The 25983-nt window shown below is 39.2% G+C and overlaps 1 protein-coding gene across 1 annotated transcript; it reads right to left on the bottom strand.

Annotated features, from left to right (window-relative positions):
• Positions 1–6590: 6590 nt before the first annotated feature.
• LOC114274432 (uncharacterized) lies at positions 6591–21088 on the bottom strand. The gene is made up of 6 exons (XM_082880835.1): positions 20900–21088; positions 9505–11020; positions 8389–9038; positions 7757–8295; positions 7101–7233; positions 6591–6974 (listed from the first exon to the last, which is right to left on the bottom strand). The coding sequence occupies exons 1-6, from the start codon at positions 21086–21088 to the stop codon at positions 6591–6593; spliced, it is 3411 nt and encodes a 1136-aa protein (XP_082736961.1).
• Positions 21089–25983: the final 4895 nt, after the last annotated feature.

Genomic DNA, 25983 nt, shown 5'->3' with positions numbered 1-25983 from the left:
AATGTACTTCTTACTAAATTAAAACCAAATCATCCAAAATAGCAGAGCACTGAGTGTTTCTTCTTATTCTTCTTCTTCTTTTTTTGGTTCAATTTTTCGGAAAAAAAAAAAAAATGACCCAAAGAGAAAGAAGTACATAAAACATCAAATTACCTATGAAACTTCAACGATGAATAACAAAGCTTCAACTCCTTACAACTCTGATCCAGTAAATCAACCAACTCGTCCAATCGGAGACACAAACTTGCCAAATCAAACGCAAAAACTTGAAACAAATTCCAAGTGTTTTCTAGGGTTTTTTTGTATGCTCGATTTGCGATTATATGTGGAAGAAATACAACGCAAGAGAGGGGTCGTGCAAGAGATGGGAACTGAATGGAAAAAACGCAGCAAATTTAGAGCGCCTTTTCTTTCAGGTTTTAATAGCATTCTTTCTTTGCTATATCCTGTAGAATGAAGTTCCGTACTAAGGAAAGCTTTAATATTGGTTTTCAATTGCTATTAAAATATAAAAAATTGCTATAAAAAATTAAATGTTATTATTCAAAAATCTTTTACAGCATTTTATTAAAAAATGTTATGTATACCTTTTATTTTATAACATTCATAAAAAAATGCTATAAACAAATGTTATTAATTATACTTTTTGTTGTAGTGTTTATTTCCCAGATACATGTTGAAGTGTCAGAATTGAAAAAACAACATTCCTTTATCTCCCAATTTTGAGCTCAACTATTGGATAAGAAAGCTCAGCTAGAAGAAGAGTTATCAGTAGTCAACCAGGCTTTGAATCGAACTGCCACCATGTTGTAGATTACTAACGAGGGACTGGCTGATTGAAAGCAGGAGATGGCCTCGGCCATTCAGTTGTTCCCAACTCTGAAGAGTAGAGAGTCAATTGTAAAGGAACAACTGAAACATTATACTGACTTCTGGGCCAATCTATGGCTGCATGTATTCAACTCCTTATGAAATAAAATCTTTATTTGTTATTTGAATGTTTTCATGTTTCTTTTGTTTAGCATTTATTATATTTCTTGTGTTTCCCACACAGTTTGATAATAAGGTTTCAAATATTTGCCATTAATTTTCTTAGGGTGTACATATCCATTCAAATTTCTCAAATGATATGTTCCCCAAGGCACAACTCTATGAACTTAATATGGTCCTTCCCAATTAGGTGACCATTTGCCAAACTTATGGCTTTTAATCCCTATTGAGAGTATTGTCTTCTATACTAAATCACCTTCATCAAAGCTAATGTGCTTGACTTTCTTATTATAGTTTTTGGCTGCTTTCTTCTTTTGGAAAAGAATGCTATTTAATGCCAAAATTCTAGCTTCATCCACATTCTCTAACTCCAAGCACATACTCTAATGGTACTGCTCAGGAACTAATTGATCCTGACATCTCACCCTCAAGGACTTAATGTTAATTTCTACAGGTAACACTGCATCATGCCCATATACTAAGGCATAAGGGGTAACTCCTGTACTTGATCTTGGAGAAGTCCTATAAGCCCATAATACATCCAACGGTAAGTTATGTCAATCCCTGGGATTATCTTCCACAACTCTCTGTTTTCATTTTTTTAAGGATTTATTGGATGATTCTGCCTGACCATTTGCCTATGCATAATAAGGGATAGAATTAACAAGGCTAATTCCAAATTCTGCCACAAAAGACTTTACCATCTTCTCATCAAATATAGTCCCATTATTAACAATTATGGTCTGTGGGATGCCAAATCTGTGGATCAGATCTTTAATGAATCCAATAACTTCAGTCTGGTCTACAGCCTTATATGGTTTAGCTTCGACCCACTTAGTGAAGTAATTTGTGGCCACTAAGATGAAATAATGATGCTTCGAAGAGGGTGGATGTATTTTTCCTATCATATCCATAGCCCATCCTCTAAACGGCCAAGGCTTCACAACCGCATGCAGATCAGTTATGGGTACATGTCTTATCATGCCATACTTTTGACATGCCTGGCAATCTCTAGCATATTCTATGTAATCTTTAAGGATGGTTGGCTAATAATAGGAATGTCTTCGAAGCAACCATCTCATCTTCACAACCGGCTAATGAGCACCACAGATGCCGTCATGAACCTCAGCCATGGCTGTCAATGCCTCTTTTGGCCCTAAACATTCCAATAATAATCCGTCTGCCCCCCTTTTGTAAAGACCATTACCATACATTATGTATTGCATAGATTACAATTTGATTTTTCTACTAGCTTTCGAAGATGGGCCAGCTAGATACCGCATTATTGTATGCCTCCAATCTTGTTCTTGTAAGTCATTATGATTGATTTCTAACACCACATTCCTTTTAGTTAAGGGTGGTATTAATTTTTGATATGTTATTTAGCTTATGTTCATTTGAGTGTTATCCCTTCTCCTGAAATTCGAAGCTTTCTGAGCCACATCATTAGCTTTGTTATTCATGAATCTTAGGACATAAGGCATATTTGCTATCTGGAATTGAGAAAGTAAATGTAATGCAACAACATAGTAAGGCAACATGCTTACACTTTGACATTTGAAAATTTCTTTCACTTGGTTAACCACCAATTGAGAATCCCCAAATATATCAACTGCATGAGCTTGTAATCCAATAAGTATTTCCAGCCCCATTATTAAAGCTTCATATTCAGCTTGATTATTGGAACAAGTAATTTCATCAACTCTGAAACCATTTGTGGTTTCTACCCCCTGTGGTGACTTAATTATCACACCAATTCCAGTTAGACTGTTGGCTTTTGATCCATCGAACCACATTTGCCATGGTTCAATACTAATCATACCAAGATTCATTATCTCTTGGCTTTCTGTCTAACATGGATGATCCACCAAGAAATTAGTTAAAACTTGTCCTTTTACTGCCTTTTGGGGACATATTCTAGATAAAATTCTGATAAAGCTAGTATCCATTTGCCAATTATTCCTCTCAAGATAGGTCTAGACAACATATATTTAACCAAATCTGTGGTTGTAATTACCAAGACAGTTATAGACAAAAGATAGTATCTTAGTTTCATTGCAGCAAAATACAATGTATCTGCAGTAGAAGAAATGAGAGTTTTTCTTGCCGAGTTACGCTGTTCAAATAGCTGTTAGGTTTTTTTGATAAAGAACACTCTGGATAAATGAATAAAATGTATGAATGAATGACTGCATGTATGCTTGAATGTATGCATAAATGTACGCATGTCTTGAATGTATGTATACATATACATATGTCTATCATAGGATGAAATTATATCACATGAGTTCCAAACAAACCACAATGATGGGCCATAATATTGTTACCCCCGGGCAAGGGCTGTAGGCCGCGGTATTCTAACCCCCGGGCATGGGTGTAGGCCTGCGGTATTCTAACCCCCGGACATGGGTGTAAGCCTGTGGTATTTTAACCCCTGGGCATGGGTGTAGGCTTTTGCTGATGTCGCTCCATGCCGAGTGCGAAGATTACGCTATACTTGGAGACTTATGCTAATTTTAAATGGCAATCAAGTGCTAATATTGCAAGGATTTTGAATAATGCATCCTGTGTCAGTGGTGGTCTGTACCGAATGAGGTATACGTGTTAATCACAAATAATATAGCTCCGCTTGTAAGGAAATTCCCAAGTAGATATTAGGCCAACCATTTAATTGCCGAGTTGCTCGGTTTGCGTTTAGTCCAAGGTAGACTTGCCCCATTACTTTTGAATGACAGGTGTTAGTCGAAAGGAATGTAGATTGGACTTACCCATTGCCCTATGTTGTAGGAAAGATTCGGCTTTGGTAAAATGACGGCGCACAAAAATATGCGAACTGCCGACTGCCAAATACGAATTGCCGACTGCCAAGTGCTAAGGGCCGACTGCCAAGTGTGTATTGTATTGCCCCAAAACTGGCGCTTGTTTGGAATGGTGTGAAAAGGAGAGGGAGTGTGTAACTCAAGTAAATGTCGTTGTAATGTTTGTACCAAGTTGGCCGAGTATGCATGCATATCAGAGGTGCCGAGATGATGATCGACTGATGTGCCCCAATTGGAAAGCGGAAAATTGACTAAGATGTCCCAGTGGCCAATAAATGGCCATGGTAACTGTCACGCCCCAGACTTGCCCCTAAAAGTTTGGGCATGACCTACGCAAAAAAGAACACTTAACCTGGTTCTATAGAGGGGCCTGACCGGAAGCTGTAATAATAAGTGATATAAACCAGAGAATATGACATCCATTGAGCTACTAAGTCATGCCAGGATCATAAACATTATAGGACAAGTACATCAAAAGCCAAAATACATTTGAGAGTTAGTTATTTACAGGCGTATACAAATCCAACCCCGAGGTGGGGTATATAACAAAAGTATTAAGTACATAATAACTTAAGCCAATAGCAAAAGTGTAAGCCCTCATCTAACAACTCCACAAAAGTAGGGTCCCGACCCCAAGCTTGGCTGTGCCTAGGCTGACAAAAGTATGACGATGCCGAGTTAAGATCGACCTCCTGGTTGATTACCTACAGAAACAGACATAACATAGGGTGAGCCAAGCTTAGTGAACAATAGTACTGGTATGCTTATAAACATAATTAATGTTGAAATCATGTAATCAGTCTATCTCTGTACAGCTTGTTGGGACAACGTAATTGGTTTATAACCGTCATAATGTGGCCCCTGGCCTAAGAACTTCACACATTCAGAAAAAAGTCCTTGGGTTCATAATTTACAATTCATCACATAGACCTTTGGTTCTTTTTGATTCACAAGCTTACAATAATATAAGTTCGTATTTCACACATCGGCCCTTGGCCTCATAATTTCATCGTTCACAAATGGCCCTTGGCCACATTGATTCACAATTCACAAATGACCCTTGGTCACGTAGTTTCACATTAGGGCTCGTAGCCACATTGACTCACAAATGGCTCTAAGCCACATTGATTCACAAATGGCTCTAAGCCACATTGGTTCACAAGTTCACAATTGCCTTGATACATTCCATTAATCACAAGCTTTCACATAAGATGTGTACAACTTCACAACCTTTTTCAATGTTTCCACAATTTCGTATTGAATCACTTATAGCAAATATATCATTTCATGCCAACACAAGTTCGATAGTGAAGTTCGTAACGTCAAAATATATCGTCAATACGTAATATGATAATACTTTCAATAAGGGTCACAACGTCAATAATAATAAATACTGAGTAGAGGTACATTGAAGTACTATTACTCACTGTGTTGTGTCGGTGCACTTCCTCTTGAGGTGTTTCCTACACACACGAAAAATCACATTAGTCCCTTTATCCTTGTTAAATCAACATTCGGTTCACTTACTTTGATTGAATTAACGAACATTCAAACAATATACATTGCAGGTTTTGACAACATTAGAGGACCCAACACGTAAAACGGAGCATCCCAACTTTTCTGACTTGAGCCGCGCGTGCGGCTAAGATCTCCCGCACGTGCGGCACACCTCCCGCACGTGCGGCAGTGAGGCCCCGCACGTGCTTTTTTTGCAGTGTTGAACTCCAAAATTTGCCATTTTCCCGCACGTGCGGCAGTGACTCCCGCACGTGCGGCTGAGGTTCCCGCACGTGCGGCCTTAGGCCCCGCACGTGCGGCGATTCTGCACCAAAAAGTCCGAAAATTCTGCACAATTCCTCCTCTTGTAGACATGTTTAGGGCCTCAAAAATCTAGCTTTAAATTACTAATATATAAGCTCAAAGCATATGAATACATGTGAACAAGGATCAAATTACATATTTCATTTGAGTAAAAATCAAATCATGAATCTACAACTTAAATTCACTCCAATTCATAAGATTCCTACTTGTTCTCACATCTCAATACATAAACATAAAATCATGCCACATACTTGAATTCAAACAAGTCAATTGGAGAAATAGAGTAAAGCCTCTCATAGGTACTTCAATTTGAGTCAAAACATGCAAAGTAAGGTCATCTTACTAATTTACTTCTCATACTCACAACACCACAATCCCAACTCTTAGGTACATGATTATAGAAACATCATCACATAAATTATGATAAGAAGGGTTGTAGATGAAAATTAGACAAACATTTACATACCTTAAGCCCAAATCTCAACCTTCTTGAGGACCTTCTCTCTCTACCCTTCAATTCTTAAGTTTAGAGTTATGAATTCCTTGGTTTGTCAAATGACCAAGAACACACACATATATATTTCCATAAAGAGAGAATAAGACGAAAATCAATCGTTTACACATCCAAAAATTGAAATTTCACAGAAGTGCTTAATATTACCTAAAAATTATGTTGGTTCCAAATATATGGTCAATTTTGACTTATTAAGCCGCTAAGGCCCTCAATTTCTACTTTATCGTTCTAGTAGTAACAGTTACATATCTTTCCTAACAGATACAATTCATTCCACAAGGCATTACAACATAGTTACTTGAACGTATTTTTCTTGTACAGTTTCATCTTAGGCATTTAACAGCACAGAATAAAGGACTAGCATATATCACAAGCACATATGAGGGTCGGGTTGTTACACTCTCCCTCCCTTAAAAAAAGTTTGGTCCCTCAAACTTGCTTTTACCTCAAAACGGAAACAGATATGGATACTGTTGCTGCATATCCTCTTCTTTTTCCCAAGTAGCTTCAGTGCCATAATGTTCTTGCCACTCTACCTTTACCATTGGAATTTCCCGATTGCGCAATTGCTTTACTTGTCGCTCCAAAATTCGAAGTGGTCTTTCTTCATAGCTTAATTTATCATCTAGCACAAGTTGATGATATTCTATGACATGAGATGGATCTGATAGGTATCCTCGAAGCATGGAAACATGGAACACACTATGTACTTGACTCATACTCGGCGGAAGAGCCACTCGGTATGCTACCAGACCCACTCTTTCTAGAATTTGGAAAGGGCCAACATACCGGGGTGTTAATTTACCCTTTTTCCCAAATCTCGGATGTCCCTTTAACGGGGTGACTTTCACGAACACATAACTACCCACTTCAAATTCCAAATTCCTTCGTCTGTTATCTGCATAGCTCTTCTACCTGCTTTGTGCCGTTTTTAACCTCTCCCGGATAATTTTAACCTTTTCAGTTGTTAATTGCACAATTTCAGGACCCAACAATGCCCTATCCCCAACTTCAGCCCAACATACAGGGGAACGACACGGTCTTCGATATAGAGCTTCGTAAGGTGCCATCTCAATGCTCGAATGGTAACTGTTATTGAAAATCCAATACACACAATCGGAGCATATCTTCCAAAGTTTGTATGGTTCTCTCGGATTGACCATCCGTTTGAGGGTGAAAAGCGGTACTGAACGTAAGTTCGGTACCCATAGCCTCCTGTAAACTTTGCCAAAATCTTGAAACAAATTTGGGATCCCTATCTGACACAATTGACACTGGAACACCATGAAGCCTTACAATTTCATTTATATACAGTACTGCCAGCTTATCCGCATTATATTGAGTCTTTACAGGCAAGAAGTGAGCAGACTTGGTTAATCGGTCCACAATGACCCAAATCGAATTCATACCTCGCGGAGTCCTCGGTAACCCCACAACGAAATCCATGGTCAAATGCTCCCATTTCCATTCCGGGATTGGAAGGGGTTGTAATAACCCTGCTGGTCTTTGATGTTCCGCTTTTACTTGTTGACATTGTAGACACTTAGAAACAAATTCCGCGATCTCCTTTTTCATATTTGGCCACCAAAAATTTTGTTTTAAGTCTCGGTACATTTTAGTACTTCCTGGGTGTATTGATAATCTCGAGGCATGTGCTTCTCCTAGCAACTTCTGTTTAAGCTCCAACACATTGGGGACACATATTCGACTTTGAAACTTTAATACCGAATCTACGTAACTGAACCCCGATTTTGGTTTTACCTCTAACTCATCATAAATTTTCCTTAAAGTCTCATCTTCCAGTTGATGTAACTTAATCTCTTCCAGCAAGGTGGGTTGAGCTCTTACTGCTGCTAGTATGGCCTCCTGTTTACGTACCACTAGGTCCATATTCATTTTATCCAGTTCGATCCTCAACTCCTTTCTTTCTACCAACAGATTTGCCAAGTCCCCCATATTCTTCCGACTAAGTGCATCTGCCACCACGTTGGCTTTACCAGGATGATATTGGATCTGCAAGTCATAATCCTTAATCAACTCAAGACATCGCCGTTGTCGCATGTTCAACTCTTTCTGGGTAAACAGGTACTTAAGGCTTTTATGATCAGTGTAAACTTCGCAGGTTGTACCATAAAGATAGTGCCGCCATATCTTTAAAGCAAAAACTACTGCCGCTAATTCGAGATCGTGTGTGGGATAATTCTTCTCGTGGGGTTTCAGTTGTCGAGAAGCATAGGCAATAACCCTTCCATTCTGCATTAGCACACCACCAAGCCCCTTGTGCGAAGCATCACTGTAAATTACGAATCCTTCGGTACCAAATGGCAAAGCCAGGACTGGTGCTGTCGTCAATCTTGTTTTTAATTCTTGGAAAGCAGATTCCCGCTCCTCTGGCCATTCGAATGCAACTCCTTTTCGTGTCAGTTGGGTAAGTGGCACAGCGATTTTGGAGAAATTTTGAACAAACCTCCTGTAATATCCAGCTAACCCCATGAAACTTCGCATCTCAATTACATTAGTGGGAGTTGGCCAATTCACAATTGCTTCAACTTTGTGTGGATCAACATAGACTCCTTCCTTTGTCACCACATGCCCCAAAAATGCCACTTCTTGTAGCCAGAATTCACATTTCTTTAACTTTGCATACAGTTTCTTCTCCCGGAGTGTTTGAAGAATTAAGCAAAGATGATCCTCATGAGCTTCTGTACTCTTCGAGTATATAAGAATGTCATCAATAAAAACCACCACAAACTCGTCCAGGTAGGGCTTGAAGACGCGATTCATTAGATCCATAAATGTTGCTGGTGCGTTTATAACCCCGAAGGGCATAACCAAAAATTCATAATGGTCGTACCGGGTTCGAAAAGCTGTCTTCTCCACATCATCAGCTTTAACTTTCAATTGATGGTAGCCAGATCGTAAATCAATTTTTGAGAAAACTTGTGCCCCTTGTAACTGATCAAATAGGTCATCTATCCGTGGTAAGGGGTACTTATTTTTAATTGTCACCTTATTCAGTTCCCTATAGTCGATACATAACCGAAGTGTTCCGTCCTTCTTTTTCACAAACAATACCGGCGCACCCCAAAGAGATACACTCGGGCGGATAAATCCCTTGTCAAGCAGATCCTGTAATTGAATCTTTAACTCTTTCATTTCAACTGGTCACATCCTATAGGGTGTCTTCGAAATGGGTTGGGTTCCAGGTGCCACTTCAATTATAAACTCGATTTCTCAGTCTATTAGTTGGCCCGGCAATTCTTCGGGAAAAACATCCGGAAATTCACGGACCACTGGGATCACATCAATATTTCCATTCATCCCTTGCCCTTCCAAAACACTACATAAATACCCCCTGACAGCCTTTTCGTATTAAGTTGCAAGCCTTCACGGAAGATATCAGATAAGGTGGCGAAATCACTTCCTGCCCTTGAACCATAGACTCTGATTGCCCCGGAGGATGGAAATTAATTTGCTTAGTCACACAGTTTATAGTTGCACCATAAACACTTAGCCAATCCATCCCCAGAATAACATCAAAATAGGTCATGTCGAGAGGCACTAAATTAGCATACACCCGAATATCCCCAAGTTGAAGTTCACAAGATAGGTATATAGTAGCACAAATCATAGACTCTCCCAAGGGGGAGGACACACACAACATGTAAGATAAGTTTTCTTCAATTTTATCTAAATTAGGAGCGAAGAGTTTCGACACAAAAGAGTGAGTGGAGCCAAAATCAAACAATACATGCGCAGATTGACCATAAATAGTAAATGTACCCAACACCACTGTTGTTGTGTTTTGTACATCACCTGGAACCAAAGCGAACACCCTACCTTGTCTTGCAGTGTCTTTGTTATTACTCGGTTTGGCAGCTGCCTTCGCATTGGGGGTTAGTGTAGACCCCGCGGAACTTGTAGCGGATCTATTGCCTTTTTGTTGAGCCCATTGTGGGCAATCCCTTACCAAATGTCCCGTTTTTCCACATTTAAAACAAGCTCCAGTCTTCCAGTGACAAGTTCCTCGATGTTGCCTTCCACAGTCTGGACACACCGGAGTGGAATTTTGAGTAGAAGTAGTGGTGCTGAAGTTCTCTGAATTGTGCTTCTTAGCGGGTGGAGTAACGGATCTCTTTGACCATTGGTTGTTTTGTCTCTTCCCTTTCCACTCGGAAATCCGATTCTGAGCCGCAAGGTCTCCTTCTGCGATAACAGCCCTTTCTAGCACCTCAACATATGTAGGTAATTTTAGCATATTGACCCGGTCTAAAATAGCACCCCACAATCCCCCTTCAAATTTCTGTGCCTTCTTATAGTCTGTATCTACAATATGAGGTGCAAACCGAGCTAATTCAGCAAATTGTGCCTCATATTCTGCAACAGTCTTATTTCCTTGTCTAAGAGTCTCAAATTCCGTCACCTTCTTATCTCGCATGCTTTGAGGAAAATACTTATCATAGAACAGCTCCAAAAACCTACCCCATGTTAAGTCCCGATGCACTGTTCTTGTAAGCATCCACCATCTTCGCGCCTCATCTTCAAGAGTAAAAGCGGAAAGTTGCACTTTCTGGGCTTCAGTACATGGAAATACTTCAAACAATTTCTCTATTCCCAGCACCCATGCTTCAGCTTTCATAGGTTCTATTCCCCCCTTAAATGACAGTGGTTTCATCTTTTTAAACTCCTTTGTGAGTGTGATGGTTCGGTCTTCAGCATGAACATCTTGTACTACAGGTGGAGGTACTGGTGGTGGTGAAGGTTGTTGTTGTTGTTGCCTTAGGGTCTCCGCCATGTCCATAATCATTCTTTCCATTCGGTCCAGCCGTGCCGAGGTAGCCTCGTCCGAATCTTCCACCCTTGTTCTCACCATAACCTACATAACATTCAATTATATCCGGCAAACAAAATTCAAATTGTTAACGTTAGCAGAGTACATTCTACGTTGCCATCGATCTTTCATACATTTTTAGGATGCCATGCATGATGCTTAAGTCTTTTCTAGACATCCTAAGGCTCAATGGATCTGTGTGTGAGATAGCAACTCGTGCTCTGATACCACTTGTCACGCCCCAGACTTGACCCTAAAAGTTTGGGCATGACCTACGCAGAAAAGAACACTTAACCTGGTTCCATAGAGGGGCCTGACCGGAAGCTGTAATAATAAGTGATATAAACCAGAGAATATGACATCCATTGAGCTACTAAGTCATGCCAGGATCATAAACATTTCATAGGACAAGTACATCAAAAGCCAAAATACATTTGAGAGTTAGTTATTTACAGGCGTATACAAATCCAACCCCGAGGTGGGGTATATAACAAAAGTATTAAGTACATAATAACTTAAGCCAATAGCAAAAGTGTAAGCCATCATCTAACAACTCCACAAAAGTAGGGTCCCGACCCCAAGCTTGGCTGTGCCTAGGCTGACAAAAGTATGACGATGCCAAGTTAAGATCGACCTCCTGGTTGATTACCTACAGAAACAGACATAACATAGGGTGAGCCAAGCTCAGTGAACAATAGTACTGGTATGCTTATAAACATAATTAATGCTGAAATCATGTAATCAGTCTATCTCTGTACAGCTTGTTGGGACAACGTAATCGGTTTATAACCGTCATAATGTGGCCCCTGGCCTAAGAACTTCACACATTCAGAAAAGAGTCCTTGGGTTCATAATTTACAATTCATCACATAGACCTTTGGTTCTTTTTGATTCACAAGCTTACAATAATATAAGTTCGTATTTCACACATCGGCCCTTGGCCTCATAATTTCATCGTTCACAAATGGCCCTTGGCCACATTGATTCACAATTCACAAATGACCCTTGGTCACGTAGTTTCACATTAGGGCTCGTAGCCACATTGACTCACAAATGGCTCTAAGCCACATTGATTCACAAATGACTCTAAGCCACATTGGTTCACAAGTTCACAATTGCCTTCATACATTCCATTAATCACAAGCTTTCACATAAGATGTGTACAACTTCACAACCTTTTTCAATGTTTCCACAATTTCGTATTGAATCACTTATAGCAAATATATCATTTCATGCCAACACAAGTTCGATAGTGAAGTTCGTAACGTCAAAATATATCGTCAATACGTAATATGATAATACTTTCAATAAGGGTCACAACATCAATAATAATAAATACTGAGTAGAGGTACATTGAAGTACTATTACTCACTGTGTTGTGTCGGTGCACTTCCTCTTGAGGTGTTTCCTACACACATGAAAAATCACATTAGTCCCTTTATCCTTGTTAAATCAACATTCGGTTCACTTACTTTGATTGAATTAACAAACATTCAAACAATATACATTGCACGTTTTGACAACATTAGAGGACCCAACACGCAAAACGGAGCATCCCAACTTTTTTGACTTGAGCCGCGCGTGCGGCTAGGATCTCCCACACGTGCGGCACACCTCCCGCACGTGCGGCAGTGAGGCCCCGCATGTGCTTTTTTTGCAGTGTTGAACTCCAAAATTTGCCATTTTCCCGCACGTGCGGCAGTGACTCCCGCACGTGCGGCTGAGGTTCCCGCACGTGCGGCCTTAGGCCCCGCACGTGCGGCGATTCTACACCAAAAAGTCCGAAAATTCTGCACAATTCCTCCTCTTGTAGACATGTTTAGGGCATCAAAAATCTAGCTTTAAATTACTAATATATAAGCTCAAAGCATATGGATACATGTGAACAAGGATCAAATTACATATTTCATTTGAGTAAAAATCAAATCATGAATCTACAACTTAAATTCACTCCAATTCATAAGATTCCTACTTGTTCTCACATCTCAATACATAAACATAAAATCATGCCACATACTTGAATTCAAACAAGTCAATTGGAGAAATAGAGTAAAGCCTCTCATAGGTACTTCAATTTGAGTCAAAACATGCAAAGTAAGGTCATCTTGCTAATTTACTTCTCATACTCACAACACCATAATCCCAACTCTTAGGTACATGATTATAGAAACATCTTCACATAAATTATGATAAGAAGGGTTGTAGATGAAAATTAGACAAACATTTACATACCTTAAGCCCAAATCTCAACCTTCTTGAGGACCTTCTCTCTCTACCCTTCAATTCTTAAGTTTAGAGTTATGAATTCCTTGGTTTGTCAAATGACCAAGAACACACACATATATATTTCCATAAAGAGAGAATAAGACGAAAATCAATCGTTTACACATCCAAAAATTGAAATTTCACAGAAGTGCTTAATATTACCTAAAAATTATGCTGGTTCCAAATATAAGATCAATTTTGACTTGTTAAGCCGCTAAGGCCCTCAATTTCTACTTTATCATTCTAGTAGTAACAGATACAATTCATTCCACAAGGCATTACAACATAGTTACTTGAACGTATTTTTCTTGTACAGTTTCATCTTAGGCATTTAACAGCACAGAATAAAGGACTAGCATATATCACAAGCACATATGAGGGTCGGGTTGTTACAGTAACGAAATGAATGATCGGGGAAGATAGAGGATTATTTCCTAGCCCCAAGATCCTGTCGCTGAAAATGCATACTGATCGGGCATGATGTGACCGTTGATTTTGCATTTAATGTTCCCGATGGGCCGATGTATTGAGCTTAATATGCGACTCAGAATTTGCAGAATTGGACCATACGGATGTGTTTAGCAGGGTCCAAATAGTTTGAAATGACTTTAGGATTGCGATAATTGGACTCCTGATGGCGTAGGTGTAGCCAAAATAAAAATGAGAGCTCAGATCAGCAAGGTATAATTCAACCGCGAAGCACAGGATAATTCCTCTATTGGGTGGCTGGTCGTTTTCTCCAGCGAACCAGTTTACTTTATACGCAAACTTTGATCGGCCCATATGGCTTCGTTTTAGCTCCAATTTTGAAGCGATTTATGGCGTTGGACTCGTCTCGATGAGGACTTCACGCTGGTATAGTCAAAACTTGGTTTCGACAATGTTGAAAATTTTTGTTTTCTAAAAATTTGGTCCGTTTCGCAACTACCGGCAGATTTAATATGCGGAATGAAAAGCCGAATTGCAGAGTTGAGCAATGTTGCGGTTAATTGTTTTGCCGAATAATGTTGTTAGGCAAATAAAGTTGCCGAATACTGTGGCCAATGTTGCTGCATGAAGTTGACAATGCATAAAGTTGACAAATAATGTTGTTTAGCTGAATAAAGTTGATGCACAACCAAAGAATGATCATGCATAACGTTGAATTAATAATGGTGCCGAATAATCTTGCCGAGTAAAGTTGATGCGCTGTCGAGTAACTAGTGCCAAAACATTAGTGTCTGTTTCATATATAATGTGATTTTTCCGAGAAGTTGGTCAACAGCACTTGGGTCGGTGATCGAGCCGATCTTTTGGTCGGCGATTTTTCTTAGCTTCGTGGTGTGTCAGCGTCCCTTCGGAGTTGGATTTACTAAACTTGGATAGCAATGGTTGCCGATTTATTGAACTTGAGTTTCTTGTCCAACGTATACTTGCCCCATTGCTTTTGAATAAGATTTGTTATTTGGAAGGAATAAAATTGACTTGGGCCAAAATTGCCGAGTAGGCCGATAAAAATTTGAAACGGATTTCATGCCCTTGTTCGGTGCCGTGGCTATATCGGAATGAAGTCGAGACAAAGTAGGGTGCTTGGTGATATGTGAAGTGAGCCATTGCGCTCAATTCTTTGAATAAAATCTGTAAAACTTTTTTTTTTTTTGTGAGTTCAATTTGCAAATTCTGACCGTACGAATGGACCCATAATGCATCAAATAGTTGGAAAGGACTATTGGATCGCTGTAATTAGACTCCTGATGGCGTAATTTTAGCAAAAATAGAGCTGATGGCTTAGATCAATTGAGAATTGTGCTCCGCGAAGCGGTGGATAATTGCTTTTTTATTGTTGAGTTGGCAAAAAATAAAAGGAAAATGCTGCTGCTGCCGACAAGGTTTGAACTTGCACCCTTGTGATGAATAAATAAGATTTAATGCCTTGACCACCATAGATCCCTTTGTTAGTATTTGGCAAGATATATATTTGACTTTGATTGGGGTTGGATGTAACTTAGTCGCAATGCATTCAATAATTTCTTATATATGGCCAACTTTGGGTCATCTTCTCCAGCCGAAGTGAAATTGCTCGGCAAAGTTCGACTGGCTCGTACGGTTTCGTTTGAGCTCCGATTGCGATATGGTTTGTTGCATTGGACTCGTCTCAATGAGTACTTCACACTACCATAGTCAGAACTTGAGTTTGACAGCTTCCAAAATTTCAATTTACGACAAATGTGACCCGTTTCGCAACTTTCGGCAGATTTTGGTTACTTCTTGACTCCTCAGGTTGGTGGGTTTGGACTCTTTGAGCCGATGTGAATCCTATGGTAGGTTCAGATGTAAATTTTGGCAAGCCGAGTTGCCAGTTTTATGCCGACATAGTAGTGCCGAGCTAGATTGTACATACGCGTGCCATCCGTGAGTATCATTGCCGTTGAGTTTGACGGCGTTATGGCGCCAAGATTTTGGAAAACACAGTTGTGCGAATTCGAGGTAGCAGCCGAATGATTTGCAAGTGATAATAATTTCAAGTGTTAGCCTAATATGCAATGTTGCAGTGTAATGTTTTTCCGAATACCATTGCCAAATAACGTTGCCGAAGCCGAATAATGTTTCCGAAGCCGAGTTGATAAACAATGTTGCGGAGTAAGAGTAGAGCATGGTTGCGCAATGTTAGTAACTCGGCAAACTTTCTACGATTAATGATTTTTGCTAACGGGTTGTGATTGCCGAGAACAAGAGTGTTGCGGTCCGATTGTCCGTTGCTGAGCTTGACCAAGGTAGCCAAAGCCATTGCTAGAAAACAGTTCTTGCGAGATATGGTCGAGTGACATGTGTGATCTTGCCGAACAAGCTTGGTGTGGTCGGAATGAGATCCGATTTTATGCATGCTCGGCAAAACTTTTTCTCGGTGGACACCAAATGGCTTGCACCTTTTGCCAAGTTAGTTGCACTTTGTTGCCCCAGCTTTAGTTGTACAATTGGTGAATCTCAATTCATTACAGAAAGAAAGTAATTATGGAAAAGAAAACATATACATAGATTTTTTGAGTGGAAACTTTTGGGTTGCACTTTTCCCACCAACGTTTTTAAAGAGAGTCGAGAGCCAACCATGAGTTTAGGAGCGACAATTCATTTATTAAATTTTGATATTTATTAACTTTTAATTCATTTAAATAATTCATGGGTATGCATATAAAAAATGAGAAATATGATTCATGATAATGAAAGTTGCCTCCAGAGCAGATTGTTTGAATTTATATGCATCTATATATATACATGGCATGCCGACTACCACAATTAATTAAATAATAATAACTTCTTTTTTTTTATATATATCATAACTCATGGTCCATTCTATGGCAATGTCTCTTGATGGGAATAATCCTAGAGCCGAGCAACCTTATTGAATTGCCGAAAAGATGTTTGCACCAAGAAAAGTGCGAAACCCATTTTTAGAGAGAGAAAACAGAGATGTAAAAGTTGACCCATGAATTCTAATCTATTTTAAAACTTTTCCATCAACATTTCATATGAACAAAAGTTTACACAAAGTTTGTACGAGACACATACGTATATACAATTCAAGAACCTATTTAAGCAGAGAGAAAATAGATCATCATCACAGTGTTGTTGAATTGTTACTTACAGTACCATGTTTGCTATTTCCTTCGTTGACCTCTTTCAGACGATTCCACAGACAGCGCCAATTGTGAGACCATGAAATATCCTCTCACAAGGATGTTGTAGAGATCCAACAAAGAGATGAGCTTGGTCCCTGTGTGTTTGCAAAGATGAGTATGATCGGCGCCACCCAACCGGGGTTATCGGCCGGAGACACTCCGATGCTAAAGTTAGTCCTTTGATTTAAAGAATAAAGCTCTGGAAATCAAGAGTGTTGGTGTGTAGTGTAGGGAGAGAGCACATACCCTTTCTTTTGGGATGCCCCCCCTTTATATAGATGAGAGGGTGTGATATTTGTTTGGGCCAGACCCATTGTAGGCCTTCTTTGGGTTAACCCCAATAAGCGGATATATATTATTTTATGGCTCCCACAATTGCCCCAAAACTTTCATTGTCTACGGTAGAAAGAATGAGAGTTTTTCTTGTCGAGTTACGCTGTTCAAATAGCTGTTAGGTTTTTTGATAAAGAACACTCTGGATAAATGAATAAAATGTATGGATGAATGACTGCATGTATTCTTGAATGTATGCATAAATGTACGTATGTCTTAAATGTATGTATACATATACATATGTCTATCATAGGATGAAATTATATCACATGAGTTCCAAACAAATCACAATGATGGGCCACGGTATTGTTACTCCCGGGCAAAGGCTGTAGGCCGCGGTATTCTAACCCCCGGGCATGGGTGTAGGCCTGCGGTATTCTAACCCCCGGGCATGGGTGTAGGCCTGCGGTATTCTAACCCCCAGACATGGGTGTAGGCTTGCAGTATTTTAACCCCCGGGCATGGGTGTAGGCTTTTGCTGATGGCGCTCCATGCCGAGTGCGAAGATTACGCTGTACTCGGAGACTTATGCTAATTTTAAGTGGCAATCAAGTGCTAATATTGCAAGGATTTTGAATAATGCATCCTGTGTCAGTGGTGGTCTGTACCGAATGAGGTAGACGTGTTAATCACAAATAATATTGCTCCGCTTGTTAGGAATTGTCAAGTAGATATTGGGCCAACTATTTAATTGTCGAGTTACTCGGTCTGCGTTTAGTCCAAGGTAATATCCTCTCACAAGGATGTTGTAGAGATCCAACGAAGAGATGAATTTGGTCCTTGTGTGTCTGCAAAGATAAGCATGATCGGCACCACCCAACCAGGGTTGTCGGCCAAAGACACTCTGATGCCAAAGTTAGTCCTTTGATTTAAAGAATGAAGCTCTAGAAATCAAGAGTGTTGGTGTGTAGTGTAAGGAGAGAGCACATACCCTTTCTTCTAGGATGCTCCCCCTTTGTATAAATGGAGGGTGTGATATTTGTTTGGGCTGGACCCATTGTAGGCCTTCTTTGGGTTAACCTCAATAAGCGGATATCTATTATTGTCTGGCTTCCACACAATGCAAGACACATCTTTTCTACAACTAAATATTTACATTCACAAGAATGTAAAAACCTATTAAGGTAATAAACTGCTTACTCTTTGCCTTCTTCATTGTGCTGGGCTAAGAAAACTCCTAGTGAATCTTCTGCTGCAGCAATATACAACTTCAAGGGCTTATCACCCTTTGGTGGCATCAGCACTGGAGGCTTGGCCAAGTAGGCTTTGATTCCTTCGAAAACAGTTTGATGCTCTGCTGTCCACACAAATTCCTCTTCATCTTTCAACCTTAATAAGGAAGAAAATACTTTAGTTTTCCCTGCAGTATTAGAAATAAATCTTTGAAAAAAATTAACCTGTCTAAGGAATTTTTTTACTTCTTTTTTACTTGATGGAGGTTTGGCTTCAATGATAGCTTTGGCTTTGTTTTGATCAATCTGTATTCCTTATTGTGTACTACATAGCTTAAGAAGTTTCCAGCTAATACGCCAAAAGCGTATTTGAGAGGATTAAGTTTCAACTTGAACTTTCTCATTCTTTCAAAAGCTGCTTCCAAGTGAAACAAATGTTCCTCCATGGATTGGGACTTCACTATAATGTCATCAATGTAACACTCTAAATATTCTCCAATGAGCTCATGAAAGATAGTGTTCATAGCCCTTTGATATGTAGCCCCAACATTCTTCAAGCCAAATGGCATTTTAACCCATTTGAAGGTGCCAATGTTCCCAAGATATCTGAATGCTGTCTTATGGATATCCTCTTCTGCAATGCAGATTTGGTTATAACCAGAGTGCCCATCCATCATTGATAAAATCTTGTACCCTGCTGAACTATCCACCAATAAATCTACTATGGGCATGGGGTACTCATCTTTTGGAGTTGTTAAATTCAGGTTTCTAAAATCGATGCATACCCTCATTTTACCATTCTTCTTAACTACAGGCACAATATTGGATTCAACATATCTGGCTGTCCTAATAAAGCCTGCCTTAAGGAGCCTAAGAATTTCCTCCTTGACCTTTTGAATCACTTCAAGACTCAGCCTTCTTGGTTTTTGTTTGTATGGCTTGAAATTAGGCTTCATAGGGAGCCTATGTTCTACTAATAACCTATCCAATCCTGGTAGTTCATTATAAGACCATGCAAAATAATCTTTATATCTCTTCAAGACCACCAACAACTGGTCCCTGTCAAGAGCACTTAACCAAGCACTAATGTAGATGGGTTGCTGTATAGAACCTTCCCCTAAGTTAACCTCTTCCAAAGGGTCTTGTATCTGAGAACTCACTAATACTTCTTTTTTGATTTCTTCTGTCTTCAAAGCAATTTCTTTGCTTTGTTCTGTTCCCAGCTTCTTTGATTCAACATATTTGCCCTCCTCCTCATAAACAAAGTCTGTTCATAAGGCTTTTTCCTCCTATATTTCCTGGACTTTTGTTTCAATGTCCAATGTATAGCTTTGTTCTGTTCCCAGCTTCTTTGATTTAATATCTTTGCCCTTCTCCTCATAGACAAAGTCTGTTCATAAGGCTTTTTCCTCCTGTATTTCCTGACTTTTGTTTTGATGTCCAATGCATAGTATTTATCAAATGTCAAAGGTCTAACCTGTTGTTGTTTCTCCTTACAGCCAACTATCATGGTTTCCTTCTCTTGTTCTTAAACCTTTTGGACTATTGCTTTTAAGTCCAATGCTATGAACTTAACTAAAGCCAAAGGTTTGGCTTCTTGGGTTTCACCTTCTTGCCTACAACCAGGCATCATTATCATCTTTGACGACGAATTCTTCATCAACACTCTCCTGTACCAAGTGCTTCAGGTGTGCTACTTCCTTATCAGCCGTCACTTCGGCTGAACCATCAGGTTTTCTCAATATACTGAGTGGTGTTACTCCTTCAGTATACAACTTGGCCTCCGCAAAATCAGCACAAGCGACAAAGGGTTGAGCATCTGCATCGATCTCCTCTGTCTCTCCATTGCACAAGGCCATCATTATCTTCTGATGTAGAGAGGAAGGCACACATTTGTTGGTGTGAATCCAATCCCTACCAAGTAGAGCATTATACTTAGCATTGCTGTCAATAACAAAGAATGCCGTCATGCAATCCCTGGTTCCTACACTCAGGTTGATGGGCAAAATACCCTGAGCCATCTGTTTATCTCCAGTAAAACCAGCAATGGTTGTTCTGGTTGGGATTAATTTGGGGTTCTTTTTTCCTAGTTTCTTCAAAGAAGATTTCGGAAGCAGGTTTACCGCTGCCCCATTATCCACCAATACCCGGTTCATCTGTATCCCATCGAAGAAGGCCTTGATACACAAGGGTTTGACATGCTGTGTCATGGATGTTGTAGGATACTCAAAAGGGTATGAGAGGTTAATACTTACTTCCTCACTCTCATCTTCAGTTTCCATTGGTGTGGCTATCTCAGACTCATCTTGAATCATGCTAACTTGTGAGTCTTCACTAGAAACTAGAATAGGGTCAATCTCCTGACCTTCTTGGTTTCCATCCTCAGCCTGGAACTCTTGTGGCAATATATGCACCATGTTCACTGACACTGGAGGAAATGAGCCAAACTAAACTGTCGGCTGCTCTTGTTTCTTTTCTAGGGTAACTTGTTCAGTTACCTCAAAAGCATCCTCCATGCTACATTCTGGAACTTTAGTAGTAGTGACTTCCTTCGAATGGCCTGTTCCTGCTAGTTTTTTGACCAAAAATGTCTGTTCAGCTATGAAAGCTTCAAACATTTCCTCCTCAACCATCTCTTTCCTTTGGTCTAGGTCAACTTCTCCCTCTGCCTCACTGTCGCTTTCCATCAAAGCCTTTTCAAGACCTGCTAAACTAGATCTTTCTTTAGCTTTCAGTTCAGAGTGAACTTTAGCCAACTACTCTTTGCTGAAACCCTTCCTGCCCTGAGGAGTCGATTCTAGACTATGATTCAACTTTGAACTTTTTCTTCCTTCTATCTGGCCTTTTGGCTGGGCCAATGAAGAACTTTCCTCACTTTCTTTCAGATCCTTTTGGTACTGAGTGTACATTCGTTGGATCTTCCTTCTTTAGGACCTAGAAATCACTGGGACCATATTTGGTTCCTTTATTTTTGGATGTTTTAATAACACCCAATTATTTGGAGTCACCAAGGGAGGTTTAACCATCCTACCCTGGTCTCCAACAACACTTCTCTGGGTAAGAATTTCCTTAGGCTTGTTCTACATGACAAATCAATCTAGAACCCCAGGCACCTATGAACCCATTGGCTCAGTTGTTGAATTGTCTCCTTCTGCCTTCGAAGCCAGTTTCGAAGTTGCCTGTGAGGACCACTGCTTGGCCCTGACTCCCTGTCTTGGGCCTAATTCAGGCCTTCCATGAGGGTGGCTACTTTCCATCTCGTGTGAGGCTGGTCTAGGAGGCCAATCTCTGGCTCTGATTCCATAACTTGAGCCCACTTCAGGTCTCCTCTTAAAATGATTGCCCTCCATTCTGTAATAGTTGGGTGGTCTAAACTCATATAAAGGTCTCTTGCCCTTGGAGTGCATTCTAGTGGCTATTGGTCCAGCCAAGAATGGCTGTTGTCTAGAACCAGTTGGGTATGGCCTTTTGTTGTAGGCACTGGTTAGTTTAGGACGTCTTTGCACATCCTTGTAATACTGCTTCCCATTAATCGGGAGCCCTTTTAACCATTTGTAGCTTACCCTGCATCTGAGATACATTCTTTGCATGACAACTGCCTCTAAAGAGTCATCATCCAGTGCCTCCTCATCAGAATCTTTCCTTTGGTCTGCAAAGCTCTGCCCATTCGCTGGTGAACTTCTAGCATCTTTCTTGACAACAGTATGGCTGGTAACATGTATCTGCACATTAACCTCTTCCAATTCCTTCAGGGGTAAGTTCTGGAAGTCTGGCACAATAACATTGGCTATAACTTCTCCAATTTTTGGGAATGGATTAGTGTCAATCCCCATAGCTTTGTTTGCTTTAGCTAGGAATTTTAGACCCCCTTTTCGAATCTGTTCTTTGATCCTGTCCCAAAAAACAATACAGTTTTTAATTGAGTGAGACCAAGAATTGCGCCATTTACAATACATTTTTCCTTTAAGTTCTTCTGGAGACGAAATTTTAACTCATTTTGGTAACTTTAGGAAATTGGCTGCGAGCAAATGATCAAAAATATCATCTACCTTTGTTAAACCGAAAAAATATTTCCTATGTAAGTCTTTCTTTTTAAATTGCTGATCTATTGTAATGTCTTTATGAATTAACGCCTCACAGATCACAAGTTCTTTTCGTATGATCTCTGCTGCATCAATCTCATAATTAGGATCTCTATAATACGTCTTGTATGATGCATTACTTCGATCTTGTTCTTCATCAAGTAATGATTCATATCTGGACACCTTATAGGTTAATTCCACTAAGTCTCGAAACTCAATAGAGTCAAAACTTCTTTCGAAACCTTAACTCTAAACCATTTTGAGCCAATCTCACAAATTCAGGCTCTGGTAGAATGATCCTACACTTGTTTCGTGCTCTTTTGAATCTGACAATAAATTGAATAGCCTTCTCATCAGACCTTTGACTCTACTTTGCCAAATCTGCCATAGAAACTTTTGGTTCCGTTTGGAAGAATTGTGCATAAAATGCCTCCTTCATTTGTTGCCAAGTTTGGATAAAGCCAAGTGTAAGGTTAATATACCATACAAAAGCTACCCCAGTTAGAGAATTTGGAAAAAGTCTTAACTTCATGTAATCATTATTGGCAAATTCACCACACTAGGGAGTGAACCTAGCAATATGTTCTACCGTTGACTGGTTTCCATTCCCATAAAAAAGAGCAAAGTCTGATATTCTAAACCCTCTTGGGTATTCATGTACCCTATCCACCCATTCTGGATATGGTTTCCTGTACACAGGAGTTTGAACCCCCCGAGCCATAGGTCCACACATTTCTTTAACAATATCAGCAATTTTTTGTGCTTGTTGAACCACCACTGGAGGAATAAACACAGGATTTGGTGGAGAACCTTGTGTCTGAAGTCCTCTTGGTCCATAGGGAGGTATATTTGGGACTGGCTATCCCTGTGGTACTGGCTGCTGTTGAGGGTATGGTTGACCCCTCTGAGCCTGTCCTGCGAAAGGACCTGCGAAAGGACCTGCGAAAGGACCTGCGAAAGGTGCTGGAACAGGTGTTATGTCTCTTTCAGTCGCAGGAAACCCTTCTAACCCCCCGGGTACAAATTCGAGCAAAGGATTAGTGAATCCTCTTGTGCCAGGTATAGCTTCAAACATGGGATTTGGAAACATCCTTATGCCATTTCATTGTGTTGGCCCAGATCCACCAATTTACATGGCTTCACTGTTAAGTAATGAGGCACTTTGATTTATTATAGGCCTTGAAAGAGGCTCATACCAAGACTAAGGTGATGGTCTTTCATAATTTTGATTACTAGTTTGAGTATTAATATGTCCATTACTTTGCATAGGCTATTTATCTCTAGCCAATTTTTGCTAAGGGACATTTGAAATTTCCTCGATATGCCTTGTGTTAGTTGGTTGATGGGTATTCATCCGATCCATAAAGGATATTGCCCACCTTTCCATTGTGTTCATTAACTGCTATCCCATGGCATCCACTAGGCCTCCCCATGGATTCATTGGCTGAGTAGATGGAATAATGGATGGTCCAATTCCATGCTCTCGACCACTATTCTGGACACGTGGTGCATGTTCTGCATTACTGGTCTGTTCAACCATAGGTTCTGATGAGATATGTGCTTCCATAAGATGTGTTATCACATTATCCTCTAGATCAGGTATTTCAATCTCTCATTTTACACCTTTTTTCAGGCGTTCATTTTCTCCTTGTCTCCTACGTCTAGCCATTTCAATTAGTCCCACCGGGCGTGCCAAAAATATATGTTGTCTTTTTTGGCTTTCGAATGTTAGTTTTGTAATTTTGAGCATGTCAGCAAAGATCAATTAGTTATTACAGAAGATTAATTGCCAACTAATTATCAGGCGATTGTGTTTCAGTTCTTTCAGCCTCAATGAAGAGGACTTTTACTGGTGGCTTGTTTAGGAGAATTTAGTAAACAACAATTAAATGAAGAACAATTGTAGCATTTTATTAAGCAAAAATGAAAAGTTACAATAATTTGATCCAGCCTCGTAGAGGTTTACAGCAACAAGCTATTCGAAACTACTCCTATGAATAAAGTGCAATATAAGAATTTGAAGTGTAGAAATAAAAAGAACAAGAAATGTAAAAACTGGAAGGAGAATAAAAAAGATAAAAACTGGTTTCTGGATCTCAGTCTGGGGCTTCTTTCTGGGGCCTTCTCTGCTATTTATACTTCTCAATGATAACTGTCGAAATGAGTTTGTAACTGTCGAAGCATTCCTCCATAACCGCTGATCATGCTTTCTCACAGTTAGCTCCACTACGCCATATCTGCAGTTAGGCTTCCCTCTTGATTTTGAATTTGAATCTTGTGAGTAACCATCAAACCACATCATCTTATATCTCTTGATCATTCTAGTGTTATGCAGGCCCATTATTGTCAGTATGGGTTGACATGTGTCTGACTATGGTTGGCGATTTATATTGCCTTCCCAAATTGCCCTTCTCATACCACGTGTTGAATCGTGATTGGCTTATACAATTTATACAGCCAATAATAAGTAACAGATTACAACTTCGATTACAATTCGGTTGGAGTTACAATTTTAAAAATATTGTTCATTATTCACAGCGTAAACTTAAAATATGATTCTCAACATGCTCAACTATCATGCCAACATTAAAATTAAAAAAATAAATAAATAAATATATATAAAAAAATTGGTTTGGATTATCTTTTAGAACTAATTCTATCATTATACAAAAACAAACTTTCAAATACAAATGATAACAACTTATGTACAAATTGGATACTAATCAGCTACTTCAGTGTTTACACCAAGTAACAAATTATACATATAAATGATCCCATTCGATTTCAAACGAGAAGTGTAACTACAAATTTGTAGACTGGATCATGAAGTATGATACACCTATTTTAAAATTATAAATAAACTGTGTATTGCGAAAAGCAAACCAAATTATACCATTTAATCTAGATCAAATTGATTTGTAATTTTTTTCCATTCTTTTACTCAACCCACATAACTCTCCAGATGATCTACTAAAATTAATTTGTGCATTATTTTATAACATAAACTACTAATTGGTTTGCATAACTATTTGTTATATGGATTTTCAAAATAAATCAAATATTCATGTTAGACACTCAACTGTTGGATAAAGATGTGAGATATATATCTTATATATTTGTATTTATTGTTGTACAATTGATGTATATTTGTAGGTTGAGCAAACAAACCAAAAAAATTACAAATTGGTCCAATTCAGATCAAATCGTATTATTTGGTTTGGTTTTCTTAATACATGGTGCAGTCCTGATTCTTAAAATAAGTGAATTACATTTCACAGTTCAATCCATAATTTTATAATTATGGTTTCAATTTGAAACCAAACCATACTGTTCATATATATATATATATATATTGTCATTTGGGCATTACTAACAAGTGTCCTTAGGGCACAAGAAAAGAACAAAAGATACGTCAATTCCAAGACATTAATTACTAAATTCAATACATGATTTTTTTTATATACTTTTTCTCACATATTCAATATTAACAAGTATCATGA

Source organism: Camellia sinensis, chromosome 7 (genome assembly GCF_055761805.1).
Source record: "Camellia sinensis isolate YWXY chromosome 7, ASM5576180v1, whole genome shotgun sequence".
NCBI classification, from domain to species: domain Eukaryota; kingdom Viridiplantae; phylum Streptophyta; class Magnoliopsida; order Ericales; family Theaceae; genus Camellia; species Camellia sinensis.
The sequence above is the reverse complement of the archived record's forward strand: the minus strand, read 5'-3'. Positions and strand labels throughout refer to the sequence as shown.

Coding starts and splice junctions, on each gene's coding strand:
- LOC114274432 (XM_082880835.1), bottom strand. CDS start 21,088: ATGGAAAGCGACAGTGAGGCAGAGGGAGAAGTTGACCTAGACCAAAGG. Junction 8,296..8,388: donor TGCTAATGCAGAATGGAAGG/GTTATTGCCTAT, acceptor TTTGCTTTAAAG/ATATGGCGGCACTATCTTTA. Junction 7,234..7,756: donor CACCCAGGAAGTACTAAAAT/GTACCGAGACTT, acceptor TTTCAATAACAG/TTACCATTCGAGCATTGAGA.